This window comes from Cyprinus carpio, chromosome A20 (genome assembly GCF_018340385.1).
Source record: "Cyprinus carpio isolate SPL01 chromosome A20, ASM1834038v1, whole genome shotgun sequence".
Lineage (NCBI taxonomy): Eukaryota > Metazoa > Chordata > Actinopteri > Cypriniformes > Cyprinidae > Cyprinus > Cyprinus carpio.
Window position 1 is genome coordinate 15,842,964 of NC_056591.1, and position 19,199 is coordinate 15,862,162.

Genomic DNA, 19,199 nt, shown 5'->3' on the forward strand with positions numbered 1-19,199 from the left:
ATTATCTGCAGATGCATCTGTGTTCAAAGAGTGGCTTTTTATTTCTAAAACCACAACATTTTTTTTCTCTTCTGTCTCTGTTGAAGGTTTAAACTGTGCTGAACACTCTTAGCTTTTTAGTCAGACAAAACAGTATGCAGACAAAAAAGTTTATGATTCTTTGTCTTTTAGTTGCATCTCTAAATAGTCAACAAAGTTCAGATTAAGGCTAACACAACCATCTGTTAACCTTGTTAAAAAACATAAATACATTACTTGTCTGAAACAAATCATATGACTTTTTAGTCCCATTGACTGGGTAAATCCTGCTCACTTTCATTAGAAAGACCATCTTGTGGGTGAGCAGATGATGACAATTTTGGCCTTTTCCTAAGCCTAACCCTACTCTAAACTTACCCATGATTTTAATTTGGGATCTGTAAATAACCAAAATTCAACCTCAGAAGAGGCCGCAGGTTTCAGATGACTATAATTTGAATAAACTCAGAGCTTTGAACATGCTTTATTAAGCATATAAAAACAGCAAAAGTCAAGAAAAAGAGTCTAGAATTAAATAGATCTGTTGGGGTATATTTTTTAAATGAAAATTGTCATCATCTGCTCACCCGCAAGATGGTCTTTTCTAATGAAAGTGAGCAGGATTTTTAGTCATAATGGGACTAAAAGTCATATGATTTGTTTCCCCAGACAAGTAATGTATTTATGTTTTTAACAAGGTTAATAGATGGTTGTGTTAGCCTTAATCTGAACTTTGTTTAATTATTTAGAGATGCAAATCAAAGACAAAATCATAAACTTTTTGTCTGGCATACTGTTTGTCTGACTAAAGCTGTAAAGAGTGTTCAGCACAGTTTTAAACCTTCAACAGAGCAGAAGAGAAAAATGTGTTGTGGTTTTTTTAGAAATAAAAAACCCCTCTTTTAGTTTTAAGATGCATCTGCAGATACTCCTACAAAGCTAATAAAGTGGAACACTCTTTGAAATATTATAAACAGTGTAATTAGAAGGCTTTTATGTCATTTATAACACCAGACTTAAAAATAGAAAGAATGCAAGTTTTCTTGTATTTGTGCTGTCTGGCTCACGGATCAAGTAGACTCAAGTAAATTGCTGTTGTTACTGTTAGCATGCAGCTGTGGTGCCAGTGGATTTTATATACTGACTCCATTACGAGGGACTGTGGTTTTGTCAAGTAGATCCTTACCACTGACTAACCAGTTAACACTCAGCCTTGACTTCATCACCTCAACAACATAACAGTCATAGAGACTTTTTAAGGTCATTCAGGTGGGTCTGGAAGTGTTTGTCACATTTGACACTATTAACTTTCTTTATGGAAAGAAACTGTTATTATATGAGGTCATTTGGGTAAACAGTTGAATACATCAAACCAGCCAGAGGACTACATTTTCATTGCATCTCTCTAAATATCAATGGTTTGCATAGGTTCTATATGTTATTTGATGTTTCTTAAGTATAGATTTTTACATTTCAATCAAATAATAAAAAATCTAAAAGATTATTATTCATTATTATTATTAAAAAGCAACAATAAATTAATAGCAAACAACAATATTATGTGTATAAATAAATAATCACAACCCAGATAAAGCATCCAAATGTGTCGCAAAGCATTAATAAGTGCAGGAGCCTGCTCATAACAGAGTGTCTAGTGTTTGTGCTGCTCTCTACAGTAGCCCGCAAGAAATGCTGGTAATTAGCCCTTGTAATCACAGGCTTTGGAAAATCTGCAAAATACACAGCTGATCTCTGTGTGAAAGGGTTTTATCCATGGTTTGTGGCTGGCTTCTAACGCATCTAGCTGTCTTCTTTTGTTCCCCAGCGATAAACATCACATCATGACCACAAATTAGGACCCATATTGGGCAGTAACCAAAACAACCAAAACAAAAGGTTAGATACTCAAAGTAGGTTAACAATTAACAACATATATGCAAAACATGCAACATCTGTAATACTGAACCCATTTTGCCATTTTTAAAGCCAGGTGATAATATAGATTTTTAGTAAATTGATCCAGTTTTAATGAAACATCCAAATGTTCTTGCTCCTTTTATGTCATCCCACATTGTTTTATCTTAGCACAGGTGTGTGATATGATGGGATGAGAGCGGATGAGATCTACTGTATAGATTGACTATGTTTGGAAAGATGGCTGGATGATGGGGGTGATGATAAGCAAAGCTCTGCAGGTGGAGGTACAGGTGATCAGCAGTGGACTTGAATGCTGGTGATAACATTCCAGCATCTGCTACATTCCTCATGTTATGAAATGTTTAAGCTTATAGCGGGCCTCTCTTTGTTTTGATCAGTTTATTCCTTTCAAACACTTCTATTGGGAGAAAGCTGCAGGAATGTGTGCAGATGTCTTAGATCCAGGTGTGATATTGCCTATGTGGGACTGTAAGTGAGCACAGACAGGTTTGATGGAGACTTGCAAAAAATGTTGATTTAATTTCTCAAAAGGTGAATTATTGAGTGTCACCAGAGGAACAATTGTTGAATTCAATCCACAAGTGGAAATGTGGTCAACATTTTATCTTCTCTTGCTTTGGCTTATAAGTATATTGCAGAATACCCTAGTTGAAAACTGCCATTTCTTTATAAAGAGAGTTTTTCGATTGTTTTGCTTTTTTCGTAAAGGACAGTTGGGTCAAAAACAAATAAAAGTGTCCAGATAAAGAAACAGAGAAGTACATTTAAAGGGTACACTTTATTTTTAACTTTTATTTTATCTATATTTTCTATAATTTACTTTTCTGTTACACTTTTTATATTTAAAACATCAATCTATAAAATTATTAATGCAATTTGTAAGTGCAGTGTAAATGCATGTACAAGTGTTAAAAAATAAGTAAGAGTTGAACCCTGCATGTTTAATTATTGTTGGCTTAAAATAAAGGTAATTTAGCCAAAGTAGATTTTTAACATGGATTTTTTTAAGTGTATCCTGTTTTTTAAGCTAAGCCCTGATAATCCTCACCCTAGAACTGCCCCTGTGATGTATTTATATGTGTGTGTGTATATATATATATATATATATATATATATCAACTAATATATATATATATATATATATAAAAACAAAAAATAAAATAAAAATAAATAATTTAAATAAAAATACCAGTTTTATATATTTTAAGTTTTTTATATTATTTTTTATATTATGTTATATAATTGTATACATATATGCACATTAATATCTTAAGAAATAAAACATTATATAAAAATTATTTTATTCTTTTTATGAAACTGTATGTTTGTTTCATTAACAGTTTCATTTTATTTTTATTTTTATTTTAAATATGCCATATATGTATTCAAACATTTCATATTATAAAAAGTAAACTAATTTTCTTATTGATTATTTAATTTTTTTAATTATTTGTTTTTTGGATTTATATATTTATCAATATCTTTTCATTTTATGTATAGTTTAATTGGAATTATTTTTATTATTTTAAATATGCTATACATGTGGTATACATATATAATAATTAAAATAAATAAACTTTTAATTTAACTTTTTTGCATTAAAGCTTTAAACAAGTAAACATTTAAAAAGGACTGAAATATAATATAGAAAAAATATATAATGAAATTATTATATATAATAAAAGTAATAATAATAATAATAATAATAATAATAATAATAATAATAATAATAATTTAATAATAAAATAAAAATAAAAAATCAGTAAAACCAAGGGCACAAATTTAGCTCTTTTAATTTACATGTTTTGAAATAAAGCTTTTAATAAGTATACAGTGCAATTCTTCATCAGTTGCAAATATGGAAACCGAAACATTTGCAGGGCAAATATTGTGGTACAGAGGCATCTCTCAGCTGTCTGTGGTGGTCACTTGTGGATGAGCTGCCGTCAGATCCCTGAGAAGTGCACAGTGTAAGTTAGCCAGACCTTATGTAACAGAGCACCTCAGTTCATCCGTCTTCTCCAGACAGTCCGCTCTGCCCACTGTTGTTCAAACACTGGAGGATCTGGCTTCAGTGCTTAGCTAACAGATGAGTTAACAGAAAGAAATCTGAAGTGATTCAGATAGTGTGTTCCTGCCGATCATCAGAAAGACAGTTTTCTAAGTTAAACTGATCGACCTTAAAGAAACTCGTTGTTAATACTGAGGAGACTCTGGTTGGTTGGTACCGGGTTCATTTTTGGGTCATATTATATATCTAATATATATCTGTGAAGTCACAGATATATATTTGCTCTCTTGATCCACACTCATTGGTATCATCTATGCATTAAAAGTCAAAGCCTGTTGAGTCATTGAATCTGTCACTTAACCGATTAATTCAAGAACATTGATTCATTCACTACGATCAGTCAAAATCAAGGAGTCAAATCAACAAAAATACCTAACCACATTTTTTTATCTAAAATGTGAGTTACTCAGTATTACTGCTTAGTAGCGTTTGTACAGAGCATCTGATGAACAGTGTTGTACAATGTTTCCCCATGCTTAGTGAGCACTGTGTGTTTATAGAAGCTGTGAAACCTGATATTGTTTAAAGAGATGCCATTTACTTTAATATGGACATGTGTGTCATAATATAGTCCTCAAAATGTGTTATGCTATGGAAAGCAGTTATACAGAGAGCTTGTCTGTTCTGTCAGACCAGAATGAATGTGTCCATTTATGACTTGCATTTCTTCTAAGGGTGACTGAAATTAGCGATCTCTACACACGTGTAATACTTCTCAGCTGTCTGTCACACAGCGAGCATATGATGTCACAACCTTGTCCAGCTTTTCCTGGGCCTGAAACAAAATGGAAAAGCAAACACCTGTAGGTGTAACGTCCCCTCTCACGCGAGAGCACAGTCAGTACTGGGATGTATGCATGTAGCAGTTGAGCCTGGTATTTCATACATCTGTGAGGGCAGTGTGTGGCTTCAAACAACAACAACATTGCCTTGCTGAAGCTTCAGTCTTCCTTCCACTGCTCAGCAACTATTCAGATCTAAAAATTAATTATCTCATGTCATATTTTTTTTTAGATGCACTTTTTGTCAAAGTCAAAGCATCTGTGTTGTGTTGTGTTGTGATTTCTAAATTCAATTATATGTAAAACAATTGATTTTAGTCTTTAGTGTTTTAGTTTTAAGTTAAAATAATGTTAATTTATTATTTTTTTTTAAAAGGCCATTTATGGGTTATCAGCCATATCAATGATACATATTTTTTTTTCAATTAAGACATGGAAATGTATCATTGTGTGTATATTAGTTGTTTAACAGACTGTATTTGTCTTATAACTTGAAGATCAGATCAAATTTTATGACCAGTTTATACATAAATTCAATGTAAATCCAATGGTTCATATACTTTTTCCTACAACTTTCCCTTTTAAAAATATCCTGAAGTCATCATTCATTATATGTACTGTTTTATGTCCACACATATAGCAGGTTTGCCTGGTGATTTGATCTGTTTGTTGCTGTCTGATACTGTACAGTGGTGGGAGCTGCATGAATTACAGGATCCGTTTTAACCATGAGTTAGCAGGAGCTCACTGCAGGAAATTAAAAGCTAGAGCAACTTCCTTTCAACTTCCCACATAGCCTCTCATCTCGTGCCAGTGCCTTAATGAATAGTAAATTATTAGTCTCTGGCTTCCTTTTTTGCCACAGACAGTTTACGCTAGAGATTCACCTTGATTCTTTATTGAAAACAACATTTTATGCACTCTAATAAACATAAGGGTAGTCTGTATACACAGTGGTTTCATATTGTTCATATGCAAAACAAAGACTGACATTACAGATGTAAGAATAGAAGACAGCAACTAACTGGTCAAAATGACCACAATAAAGCCACAATAGCTCTAGCTTTCTGACACCTTTAGACTAGGTGTCACATAGTCTGATTGCATGTGTGAATGATTGCAAAGCTAATTCTGCTTTGCAATCATTTACTAATGAATAATTCATTATATTATGTTTATATGTTTTCATATACTGTATTTTTTGACATTAAAGACATTTCTAATGTAAAAAAATATTTCTATTTCATAAATGCTATGTTTGAACTTTCTATTCATCAGAGAATCAACATCGATAATAACAAGTGTTTCTTGAGAATCAAAATCTGTATATTCGAATGGTTTCTAAGGAACATGTAATTGAGATTTAAGAAATGTCTGCTAAAAATTCAGCTTTGCCATTAGATGACTAAAATAAGATTTTAAAATATAATCTGGGAATGTATATGACAGCACATAAAACAAAATTAATAATTTTGGTGTCAAGCTTTTCTCGGACAGCTAAATTACTCCCCAAGTCACAAATGTTTTATAAAAAATAACAGCGCACTTGCTAAATTTAAAAACAATTCAAAAGAAGGAACTAAAACCTCAGCCTGTTGAAACAGAGCAGTATTACTGTTTTTACTGCCTTGAAAAACAACCTCAAGATTTATATATAACCAGACAGTACCTCAGACATTTTGAATTTTCAGCTTCTATTCATATAGCAACAATATAATTTTTATTGCGTGTATATATTTTAGCCATAAATATGAATGGGAGGCCTGACCACCATGAACACCATGAAAGTTATGGAACACAACCAAAAAGCAGGTCAGCTCCATGACATACATCATGTTGAGGTACTTCTTACAGTTTTTGTCTGTTGGAATTTTAGAAAACTAATACAAAGGCAAACTCTGCAGTCTTGTGCCCAGATTGTCTCTGGATCTGCACAGTAACCCTGAAATCTTCTCTGATCCCCGGCCAACATGATATGAATGTGTTTACAGACACACACCTGTCAGACCGAGCACTAAATCACCCAGATCTGGGTTGAGTTAACCCAGAATGCCACACTGTGGGTCAGGGAGGTTCACGCTTTGCCCACAGGCGAGTGAGGAATTAGAAGATTAACTCTGAGGAGAGGCACTTCTGCAACATTCCACACTTCTACTGAAGACATGCATGCCTGTCTTTAGAAGAAGAAGATGGACTTGTCTCAGCCTTTAACTTGGAACTGACATTGACCTTGGTCTAGAATATCATGACGTGTCTTTTTAAGGCATTTACACTATGTAGTAAGTGTTTGCTTTCAAGCTCTTGTTTGGGTCCAATATGCCCTTTATGAACTTTAGTTTTATAATTACTTTGAACTTTCGTGCCATGCACAGACATTTTTAGACTCGCTGTTGCGCAACAAAAAATCTCACGAGACAGACATATGCAGTAATAAAAAGCAGCCAAAGGCAATAAACATGTTTTTACATCTATCATCTGTTTATTGTTCTTAAGTATGTACCAAAATACTCGCTATACGTAAAAATAGCATTCTGCATTGTTTAACTAAGTAAAAATGTTTACAGTCAAGCATCACTAATTGTACAAAAATAACAGCACAATAAAGAGACAAACAATGAAGAACAGAACATCCTCACATCAGTGTGCAAACTGTTTATACAGATGGAAATGCCTCTTTCTCAGATGGCACTCCATGATAAATTATTTAAATAGCATTTATCTACACACATATGAAACAGTCTTACAAACAGAGACAACAAATAAAGCAATAATTTATCAACTTAAAAAAAAAAAGAACTGGACATTTGAAGCACTGGCAAATGTATTCCTAAAAAAAATGGCGTTTTCCTCTATTTTCCATTGGGATGTGGGGCTAGCTGTTTGTTCTATATAATATTTACAACTTGTGCTACAGTAGCAATAAGGCAACCAATTTGTTTTCTTGAAGCAAAGGAAAAAGTACTTTTAAGCTTTTGCTTGATCAAATTACAAAACAGCAATGAGGTAATATTTGTACATTAAAGTTTTCCTTTATCTCTCTCTCTACAGAAAAGGCAAACGGGTCAGAAGATCTTGACTGGAAAGGTACGGATGAGTAGTTTTAGACAGAACCTTGGTTATGAGAGTGTTTTTTTCTTTTAAATGTTGAAATAGTTGTTTTTAGTGAGGGCAATCTTTAGAAATACCCTCGATTGTGCTTCTTGAAGCAAAATCACAGCACTTAAAGTGTTTTATAAGTGCTACATAAATATATATAGAACTAGTCTAAAAGACTTAAACTTAACTTAGAAATAAGCATCTCAAATAAAACCTTGGTAATCTAGTATCCATATGTGGTGAGTCTTTAAACCTTGGTCTGTCCAATTCCTCTTCATACAACCTTTCATTATGCCATTTCTAATGAATATGTTAAAATGGTTTAACCATCTAGCCCTGAGAAAACTATTCCCGCCAAACCGTAAGTTATCTCCCACCAGACCTTAATGGATGTTCATGATCTTTAAGATGTGACTGCTAAGGGAAACTTTAAATAGGTGAAATTTAGATAAAAATCAATAAATGACAGATTCTGTCCTTGTAAAATAACCTGCTTAGACTGTTAGCAAAAACAAAAATAGTATTCTTTTACTAATTACAATGTTTTAAAAGCATTTGTTGTTGCTTCAATACATTAAACATTCACATTTCTTTTTTTGTTGTTGTGTTGTCAAGAAAATGGTTTAAAGTTTTGATAAAATACTGAATATTATAATAGCAATCTTTTTTAAAGGGTTGTGCTTTCTCTAAGGTAGCCATAATTTGGACACCTGTTCAGGAAGAGAACATGAAAACACATGCGAGAGAGAGAGAGAGTAAAGGTTTTGAAGTGCATAGCTGTCTGTTGGGAGCTCTTCCCACACAGAGCCGAATGAGGTTTTTCAGAGAGAGATCTCAGTCTTCCCAATTAAGCAAAGCGAGGGAGACTTTCTTCTGCTCTGCCTGCTAATGGTGGAGAAGTCCAGATTCTGAATCGGAAGCCACTTGGTTTCTACCCCAACCAGTGACAATTACACTGAAATTGACTGCCTGCTTTCTCACTCCACCAGTGTGTGAGCGGCAGCAGAAAAAGTAGCGTCAAATCAGTCCCTGGACTTTGCCTGGAATACATATTTATATGGAAAGGTGCATTCTTTGATCAACTTCCTGCAAGTGCAATTACACATCTGAAAAGCAACAGAAAGACAGGAAGTGTTAATGATGAATGTGAATAAAAGCAAGCAAACTCTTATTTGGATCTCTATGTGATGTGTTGACGCTCACCTCTGCATTCATATTTGAGGTCTGAGAAGTACACCATCTCTTGTGAGAAGACAAAGAGACCCAGTCTTCCACCTGCGTATGTTTTGTCATAAATCCTTCCAGAATCTGCCATGATCTTTTTGCCTTCATACATGACCACTCTGAAATATATATATAAAAATAATTATTAAAATACATATAAATAACAGTTTTTTTTTTTTTTTTTTTTCAGAATTAGCTTCCATGATGTTTTTAGTAATACCTTATGTGCCCAGTTCTTGGTCTATGAGTTAAGTGCCATCTGTAAGCAGTGAAGTCCTTCCATCCCACATTCTTTGGGTCGTGCCACAATGTGCGCACCTAAAATAGATCACGTACATAAATGTTGACATTCATATGAAGGGTTTTTCAAACCTGATTTCATCACAGTCACCTTGTTAAAACCTACCTGTCCTGGAGTGTCTCCGGTGTGCCAGAGGGCGTTCCTCAGATGCTCGCCTGGCCCTGTGGTGGAGTTAACCACTTTGATTGACAGCCCTGAGTAACCCTGTGCCTTGGTAGGTGTGCTGGACCAGTAGGTTTGTGTTATCTGCTTCCACATGACCACGTAGAAGCGAGAGCTGGACTGGTATCCGAAAACGAAGCCAGCATAGTCATCATCCCTATCCGTGTTGATGAAGAATGTTCCACTGAAGTCGACTGAATTAAACTCATCAAAACCTTTAAAGAAATTTTGGGAAAAAAGTCAGAATTTATGTAATTATACATATTTTAAATTTACTGGCTATACATGTTTTGTTTTTGATTTGTGGCCATTTGTATTTTAATTTGATTTTAATTTAGAAAATGTCAAATGTCAATGAAAATGTTTCAGTTTTTCCTAGTTATGTTAATTTGTATTTTTGTTTTATTTTTTGTTCAGGAATAATGAACAAAAAGTTGTATTAAATATTGTCTGTTTATGCAAGCTAAGGTACTGTGCAGGATTTTCTACTTAATTTATGATATTAATTGATATTTTAAACACCGCCTATTATTTTTACATGTGCAAAGTATTACATTTATTCTTGCTTAGGTGAAATTTAATTCTCTGATATTGTTTTTTTTTAAGACTGAACTTACCAACAGCAATGCCAGGGTCGCAGTTGACTGTCTGAACCAGTTCTTTTCCTTGGTGTCGAACCACCCAGTTGGGGTCGATCTGAGAAGTGCCCTTGGGATCAAGAGGAACCATCTGGAATTTGCGAAAGTCAGTTTCACTGATGTCAAAGTTCTCCGGACAGACATCATAGATATCTAGGACATTGTCTTGGTCAAAGTCATCTTTACAGGCATCACCACGTCCATCGCCTGCAAATGGAGAAGTTAAACCATAAGTATAAATCTTCACATTAATGAGTACAATAGTTATGAATATTCAATTGTAAAACTGACCATCAGAATCCAGTTGATCTTTATTGGGAACCAATCTGCAGTTGTCTTTGTCATCAGGGATGCCATCATTATCATCATCATAGTCGCAGGCATCTCCTTTACCATCCTTGTCGTGATCAGCCTGGTTAGAATTAGGGATGTATGGGCAGTTGTCCATGTTGTTTTGGTGACCGTCCTCATCGATATCCTGGTTGCTGTCACATTTGTCTCCGACAAGGTCAGAATCGGTGTCGAGCTGTTGGAGTGAAAGTGTAGAATCAGTAAATTCCGATGTCTCAGAGTGTCTATAAAGTTAAGTTCTATGGCTTTCTTAATTAAATTATTCTCTTTTTCTAAAAGGCATAAACTTGTGTCCTAGTTGGCCCATCTGTGTAGGTTTTTTTCAGAAAGCAATCTCATGTTCCCGAAGCTTGGCACTACCATAGTCACATTTCAGCATCTAATGAGGAAAGGAGGGGTGCATTCCTTCTCTTCAGTTAACCATGGCACAGGTGTGATCCGCAGGGATTGAGTGCCGACAGGGCATGCATAAACCCACCAGCAAATATCTCGCTCATCACTAATAACCATTCTTTACCTCTGCATATCCTTTGGGTTAACTGAACACTATTGAGTGTTCCTGAAAAGCCTCCTAGTGCTTTATTGTGTGGCTTTGGATTCAAGGAGAAGAGGATTTTCTCCTCCCATAAATAGCTTAGTAAAGACTGCGACTACCCTCTGGGTATTTTTGTAGCAGTGGCTCTGAAGCTGAACTGAACAGCTCATAGATCTCTGTGGATTATATAATGGTTTGAAAATACCTGTGGTATTCACTCTCACATATACATACCTGGTCTGGGTTGTGTTCCAGAGGGCAGTTGTCACACTGGTCACCAACTCCATCAAGATCGGTGTCTTTCTGGTCGACGTTGTACAGATATGGGCAGTTGTCGTTCTCATTCAAAATACCTGTCAAAAAGAATGACATAATGGTGAAGATTTATTGAAAACACTGGAAAATGCCAGGGTGATTCTCACGAAACCCATCAAGAAAATATCCAGGTTATAATTTACTTCACAATCGAAAGAGAGAACGAACAAAAGAAAGAAAAAGAGAAAAGATTTTTGTTCTCATATTCTCATTATCAAAAGACATGCATTATTTTCTCATTACTGTTTTGTGAAGAAAATTGTATATCATTTAAATGCTAGGATTTTTGTTCTACTTTTTTTACCTCCTTCAATTTATGCATTAATAGTTTTAAATAAATAAAAAAAGCTGTGAAAATGTATAAAAATGTCAAATATTGAGAGTATAAATAGTATTACAGTACTGAGAATTGGTTGTGTAAAATATGCTTAAGTCCTAAAAATGTGACAATGACAAAAAAAGCTTCATTTTCTTTATACAAAATAAAATTTCTCTTATTTCTTTTGATAATGGAGTGAAATGTGGATGTATTCTTGGCAGGTTTATCAAGGAATGCCCTTGTATGGATAAACAAACAGAGCACAGTTTCGTACCATCTCCATCAATGTCCACAGCACAGGCGTCACCTTCACCATTGTTGTCAGTGTCAGTCTGGTCTGGGTTGCTGTTGTATGGACAGTTATCGCAGCGGTCTCCCACGTCATCGCGATCATAGTCATACTGTCTTGGGTTGAAGATGAGTGGGCAGTTGTCCTATTTTAAAAGAGACCGCAGTTCAGTTATAGAAACATATGGCAATTAACAGTAGTGCAATTCTCCATAGGGCCTGCTCACACGAAGGTTATTACTTTTAGATGTTAGGCTTGTAATTTGGCTGTGGCTATGTAGGTCTATTTCGAGGAGCGCAATGATAAAAGTGAGCCTTATTTTAGGAATTGGACCAAGGATAATATTGGCTTAGCAAGATACACTGCAGGTCTTTCAGAAAGGTAGACTGAGTTTACTTTACATAGCACTTTTTTTTTTCCACACCTCAGATTGTAAGCTATGTAAAATCTGGGTGGATTTACTTTCTTCATTCATACACGGTGTAAAAGGTACAAAAAGTCACTTGACTGGAATGAGCGCCTATGGAATATACTGTATAGACATTAGATATTGATATTTTACCCTGTCATCAGGAATGCCATCGTCGTCATCATCATTATCACAAGCGTCACCAATTCCATCCTTGTCATAGTCCTCTTGTCCAGAATTGGGAAGATCGGGGCAGTTGTCCTTTAAAAAGAGTAGCAGTATATGAATATAAACAGTAGCCACAATGATGTTATTTGTATTTTTATAACAAATAAAGCCAATATATGCCAACCTTCTTGCACTGATAGGTTGCATTCTCGACACACACAAGATCAGCATTAGGCCAGCCATCAAGATCGGTGTCCTCTCCACAGATGTGTCCATTTCCAGCAAAGCCAGGTTTGCACTCACAGCGGAACATGGGGTCTGAGAAATGGCCCAGGTAGTTGCAGCGAGCATTCTTATTGCAGTCGTGGCTTCCATCGAGGCAGGGATTACGAGGCGTGCACACCTGCAGGAAAAGATCAATCAGTCAACGCACATTAGTTCATGAGCAGGTGCAATGCTGATAAGCTGTAATCTTTTGGTGTTCTCTCATTTACCTGTTTCTTGGAAGCGGCGTCCTCCACTCCTCGACCAAACGGCTGTGGGCCGGTGTAGCGAGAGGGGCATGGCAAACAGTTGTAGCCTGGCACTGTGTTCTCACACCTATGGACTCCATTAAATTCAAAGCAGGCATCAGGGACCTCCTTACACTGTAACAGAGAGAAAAAGGCAATCTGAATCAGATTTTTGCTGCCCACTGCATTACATTACTAAAATAATAATTCAGTATTAGCCAGGATTTTAATATAGGTTCATCCATAAAAAGCAGTGTACTGCACCTCATTGATATCCTTGCAGTTGATTCCATTGCCAGTATATCCTGTGGGGCATTTTCCACATTTCCAAGAGCCATCTGGGAAGCTTGTACACTGGGCTCCTTCAAAGCATGGATTTGAAAGGCATCCATCTGTGACAAATGAAAATAAGTAAAGGATTTATCTCTGAAACACAGCCTAGTGTCATCAAAATGCTTGAGTGACACTATAACTGACCAATTGGACAGGCTTGTTTGTTGCAAAGCTGGCTGGCCTTTGCTTCTCCCACACAGTCTTTGCCACCATACATGGGTACTGGATTATCGCAAAGACGTTTACGGTTTTGGATGCCACCGCCACAGGTGGCAGAGCAAGTATCCCAGGGTGACCATGGTCCCCAGCCACCATTGACTGAAAAAATAAACAACAAAAAATAGGACAACTGTACTTTTTAAGAAACAAAAACAACAAAAAAAACACACTTCATAGGGTGTTCACTTACTCGGACATGGTGATTTCTCACACTTATCAGTTTGCCGACCTTCACCCTGGCAATCTTTGCCTTCCATCTGAGGTGTTGGGGAGTTGCAGAGACGGATGCGCGTGATAACCCCAGCACCACAGGTCACTGAGCAGGAAGACCAGGGTGACCAGTGACTCCAGCTGCCATCTTGTTTAACTGATAACGATAGACGCAGGTTACTTTTCTCCTCTACTGTGAGGAAAAACCATAGACACTTTTGGCCACTGGGCACCACTCACAGCGCTTGTCACACTCCTGAAGGTAGCAGTCTCTCGTCTGCACCGACGTGCCCTCGCAGTTGTTATTGATGCGGTCGCAGGAGCGGCCACGCTGCTGAATGCCCCTTCCACAGGACACAGAACAATGGGTCCATTCAGACCAGGGGGACCAGCCATCCTCAGCGGAGTCGCTCGCTGTCGAGAGAGCAAAATGAGACAATAGCAGAGCTATTCCTTCTTTCTAAAGCAGCAAAATAGAGAAAGGCTTTTAATACTGGGCCTTAATGGACTCAATTTAGCCTGGGCAGCTTGAGACTGAACACTTCAGGGAACCCTGGCATGAAGCAAGCAGCTGGAATGCTGGGGAAATGTCAGTGTATTTAATGCACAGGGATACCTTTCTCCAAATGTGGAAATGGTATTTGAAAACACCATTGATTATGCCATAAGTTCAAACACATGAGGCTGATATTAATTAAAATCCTTGCTATGTATGACGAGCCCTCAAGACGTGAGGAGCATGCTGTTTCTTTTTTGAGACTCTGCCAAACAGCACCAATTTTCCACCTCTCTTTAACCAATTTAGACAATTATGGCCACTTATTGATTCAGTGATGCACAAAGCTCCAGTGTTCCTTTCATTAGTTAAACTGTTGAAGTCTTTTGTATGATGCAGGAATGACTGTGGATGTTTGGGTAGGAACAGCACATTCAATTTAAAAGTTTTTAAAAGTCAAAATGTTGCATGGTTAACAATTCAGCACATTCAAGTTGACACGAAAGTATTTTTTATTAAAGCTTGTACATTTACTTTTAATGTGTGGGTGAGTCTCTTAAGCTTACCAAGGCTGCATTTTGTTTTTATCAAAAATACAGTGTTATGTTGTAAAATATTGTTACAGTAAAAAAAAAAAGTGTTTTCTATTTTATTATTTTTAAAATGTAATTCATTTCTGTGATGGCAAAGCTGAATTTTCAGCATTCATTACTCCAGTCTTTAGAGTCACATGATCTTTCAGAAATCATTCTGATATGCTGATTTGGTACTATCAACGTTGATAAAATGTTGATGATTTTCAAAATTCTTTGATAAATACAAAGCACCGTAGTTATTTGAAATAGAAATATATATATACTGTATATGTGTGTGTGTGTGTGTGTGTGTGTGTGTGTGTGTGTGTCTATATATGTGTTTAGTGCCTACACTTTGTTATACAGTAGTTCAGTTGCACTTACGGGTTCCACAACGAGGGCAGCACTCCCCATCAGGCACTGTGGCATTTGCGCACGGGATTAAGGGACATGAAATCTTGCGGCACACTGTTGCAGAGTTCTGTGGTTAACATAACAACTCTCATTAATCAATTGTTAAAGGATAAGCCATGACTGGTGCAACTGAATGAAAAACCATAGCCTCTTGCTGTAGTGCAACACCACATTCAATGTTACAATTTTCATTCAAGTCATCTTAAACTTAAGCTTGAGAGTGGATAACCTGGTCGAATTTAAGTCTGTGTAATTAGGCATGTAAGTATTCCTCAGTATTAATATAATGTGGCATTTAGGCTGAAGGCATGCATATACCATAAATACCATTGTTTATAAGGCTTAGTTATTTGACTGAATTCTCTTTAGCTACCTCAATTTCACACTTTTAATTAGAGGCTAGGCAGTTCAGGGAAATGGATATACCCAGTTTAAGTCTGTCACAATGAACAAGACTAAGACCAGTACTGTGTATCACAGCACCTATATAACATGGCTCCCATCTTGCTAACACACAAATTAGTGGCTTAATGACAGAGCAAGCAGCCCAAAGAGTCTAACAAGTACATGTCTGCAGGTTATTAGGTTCTCACCTGGCAAGTGCACTCTGTGCAATCATCCACTGTCCATTCTTCCTTGTTTTTGTGCACAATTCCATTGTGAAGACAGACTCCAGCATGAATGCCCATGCGACCCATGAGCATGTTTTTCTCATCCATCTAGAAAACAGAACAAAAACTGATGTTTGATTATGTGGATGGAGTGTGTTAATCTACTGCATGCGTCCACTACACAAGTTCAGTATATTACCAACTTTTTGCTCACCACTTTGCGGAGTTCATTGGACAGCTCTTGCACCACCACACCAAGACCTTTTAGTTCCTTGAACATGGCAGCTAGGTCCTCGCATGAAAAACCACATATCATCTGCAGATCTACAGGAGAAATATACAGTTTGCAATGGTTAAAACTGCATTTGGATTCTCAACTTGCGTATATTTTATTTGTATGGATTACTTAAAAGGAAGGATTACCTTTTGTTTTGTGGCCAGTGTAATCAGTCCTGATTGCAGGTCTGGATCCATTTATGGGATTGTCAAGGGTGATGATATCAGTCGTAATTGCTGCAAGAGGAAAGGGAATTCAGATGGCTTAAAGTTCATTATATAAAAAAAATTATTAAGCAGATGGAAAAGTTGAGTGAAATTGTTCATTCACTGGCACAGAAGTGGTGCTCTCATGTTATTTAAAATACAATACAAAATTAAATACAATTTTAAAACATGTGAATATTATTAAATTTGTTATTAATATTTAATCACCAAATTTAAGTCAGTGTGGCATAATCAAAATGCAAGAAGCAGTTTTGTTATCATCTTTTCTTATGGATTCATACACGTGTTCTGCATTACACTCACAGTTTTGGCATCCTTTATTCCTCAGAATTGCTTCAAGTGTAGTTCCGAACACAAAGCGCACGTTTTGAAGCACCCCCTAAAAAAAAACACAAGTGATTAATGCTTCTCACTGTATTCTGCATGCAACAGGATTCATAGACAGCGAAACATCCCCTCACCATGAACCTGTCCTTCACTGCACCCTTGCCAATCCTCAGGCTCGCCACGCCTGGGGTCTCCTGAGTGAGGATAGTCTGGATAGAAGCATCGAGCTCCGCTGTATTCACCTCCTCACACCCCACATAGAACTGAACCCTGTCCTCCTGCACGAAAAGCGTGATGTTTTTCCAATGTCCCACCGCCAAGTCCGCTTCCTCGATGGACACGACCTGTTGCTTGTTTTCAGTGGAAAAAACGATGTCCAGAGTGTTGGCTTTCCCGTTGGAAATGATTTCGAATACGGGTCCGGAGCCATCTTTCTTCTCCACGGTCAAAAGGCTTCCCCTCGTGTGTTTGAACTGCTTGAAATTGACCAGGAGCAGGAATCCTCTCTCCGCGTGAATGGAATCGATTAGGTCCCTGAAGGAGCTCTCGGGAACCGGGGGAATCAGGTCGGGGTTCAGGATCTTGTAGGCGGGGCTGTATGGGTCGTCGCCTTTCACCAGAGTCACCCCGTGGTTTTTCCTTGGCACTTGGACGAGCTCAAACAGATCGAAAACACTGTTGTCGTCTCGACTTTCTAACAGGAGTCAAGAAGTTAATGAAATCTCATTATAATGTACTTAATATTAACGAATATATATAGAAAAAAAAAAAAAAAAAAAAAATAATATATATATATATATATATATATATATATATATATATATATATATATATATATATATATATATATATATATTAATTTATTATACGGCTCTCTTTTTAAATTATATTCTGTTTGGTCAATTCAGTGGTCAATTTTTTGACCGCTCATACACTTTTTTCTTCATAGGTGCTCTTTTCTTAATAATAAAATGGACGAAACTTAAATTATTCTTTTATTTTAATGTATTTAGCTGATGCATAGAAAGCCGGTCATTATTGCAAAATAGTCCCATTCATAAACCCCTTCATACTTATTGGGGTTTATTTTGCGATAATTGCCAACTGGCTGTCAATTATTCCTATAATATTTAAAAGCTAGTTATAGTTTAAACCACAACAGCATTCACTCACAAACGCTAAACGTCATCAGTTACAGATGTATCACCGCTCACCTGCGACTCTCGCGCTCTCGCAGTTCCATAGCATCAGTAGCAAAAAGATTGCAGCTGACTTCATTTTTTTTCACTTATTCTTTTACCTATCAGAAGTCATACATAAATGTGTAAGTTAGTGAAAATTCAGCAAAGCTTAACCTTAACAGGTCAATCAATTATTAAAAAAACGCACCTTCCACGCGTTTAAAACAGCAGCAAATCCAGGGAAACTTGATATAATTCCTATAATGCGTCAATCAAAGGTCGTTTCAAAATAAAGAACTTATTTTCCTCTTTAACGGAGGTCTACAGCATTCGGTGTTTCTTTGCTGTAGTAACAGTGGCCAATCTAACTTTTACCAAAGAGAACAAAGTGCTATTTAAATAGTTTCATGACATTCCTGAGCGCGCGTCTCCTCCAATCAGATGCTGGAAGGAAAAAGGGACGAGCTTGCGTTACCTCACAGAGCGTTTGTATAAGTTACAAACACGAGGGAGAAAACGCACCACATTCCAACGAACACATTCCATAAACATACTTTTGATTTTCGTGACCGCTGCTTCCGTTTAGTGCCTATTTATTTGCCGCGGTCCTGATTATTTTTATATCCACGTGTTTTGACCCCAGTTATTTCTTTTCACCGAAGTCTCTACCCTACCGTTCGTTGTGTACATATTTTTTTTTTCAGTCCATCCATAATGAATGACTAAAACGTTTTCACGTTCAAGTTGCTACTTTATTTTAGAACAAGTGTTTTCTATAACGAGGAAGTAAGTTTAAAATGAGTGCTCGGTGCCATGCACAGCATCTTAGGATGCTCGTGAAGAAAGTGCAGCTGTAACATATTTCTCCTCTAGAGGCCGTTCTGTGGTTATCTGAGCACCTGGGTCTCCAAAAATGATTTCAAATCTTGATTTCTGTAAACGTTGCTTATAATTTAAAGCAGCTTAAATTTATAAAATTTGTTATTATATGTTTATTATTTGTTATTATTATTTATTATATGTGGTAGGTTGTCATTAACCATTTGAGCTAAAACACTGAAACAATTTACAAAATAATAATAATTATAATAAAAAATAACATTAAAAATATGAAACTACTGGTTTTGGTAAACTAATATTGTAAATAATAAGTGTTATAAAAATGTATAAAATTTAAAACACACATCTGACAATTTGCCTC

General features: G+C 36.3%; 1 protein-coding gene across 1 annotated transcript; it reads right to left on the minus strand.

Annotated features, from left to right (window-relative positions):
- Nucleotides 1-7,266: 7,266 nt before the first annotated feature.
- LOC109044909 (thrombospondin-1-like) lies at nt 7,267-18,377 on the minus strand. The gene is made up of 23 exons (XM_042777811.1): nt 18,207-18,377; nt 18,032-18,117; nt 16,952-17,511; nt 16,794-16,869; nt 16,410-16,499; nt 16,201-16,310; nt 15,969-16,094; nt 15,346-15,442; nt 14,131-14,304; nt 13,871-14,047; nt 13,606-13,779; nt 13,393-13,520; nt 13,111-13,263; nt 12,801-13,019; nt 12,602-12,709; nt 12,025-12,184; nt 11,351-11,469; nt 10,522-10,756; nt 10,210-10,437; nt 9,536-9,807; nt 9,350-9,447; nt 9,109-9,248; nt 7,267-9,011 (listed from the first exon to the last, which is right to left on the minus strand). The coding sequence occupies exons 2-23, from the start codon at nt 18,093-18,095 to the stop codon at nt 9,004-9,006; spliced, it is 3,516 nt and encodes a 1,171-aa protein (XP_042633745.1). The 5' UTR covers nt 18,096-18,117; nt 18,207-18,377; the 3' UTR covers nt 7,267-9,003.
- Between the last annotated feature and the right edge of the window lie 822 nt (nt 18,378-19,199).

Coding starts and splice junctions, on each gene's coding strand:
- LOC109044909 (XM_042777811.1), bottom strand. CDS start 18,095: ATGAAGTCAGCTGCAATCTTTTTGCTACTGATGCTATGGAACTGCGAG. Junction 15,443..15,968: donor GCACAGAGTGCACTTGCCAG/GTGAGAACCTAA, acceptor TGTTAACCACAG/AACTCTGCAACAGTGTGCCG. Junction 9,448..9,535: donor CCGGAGACACTCCAGGACAG/GTAGGTTTTAAC, acceptor GATCTATTTTAG/GTGCGCACATTGTGGCACGA.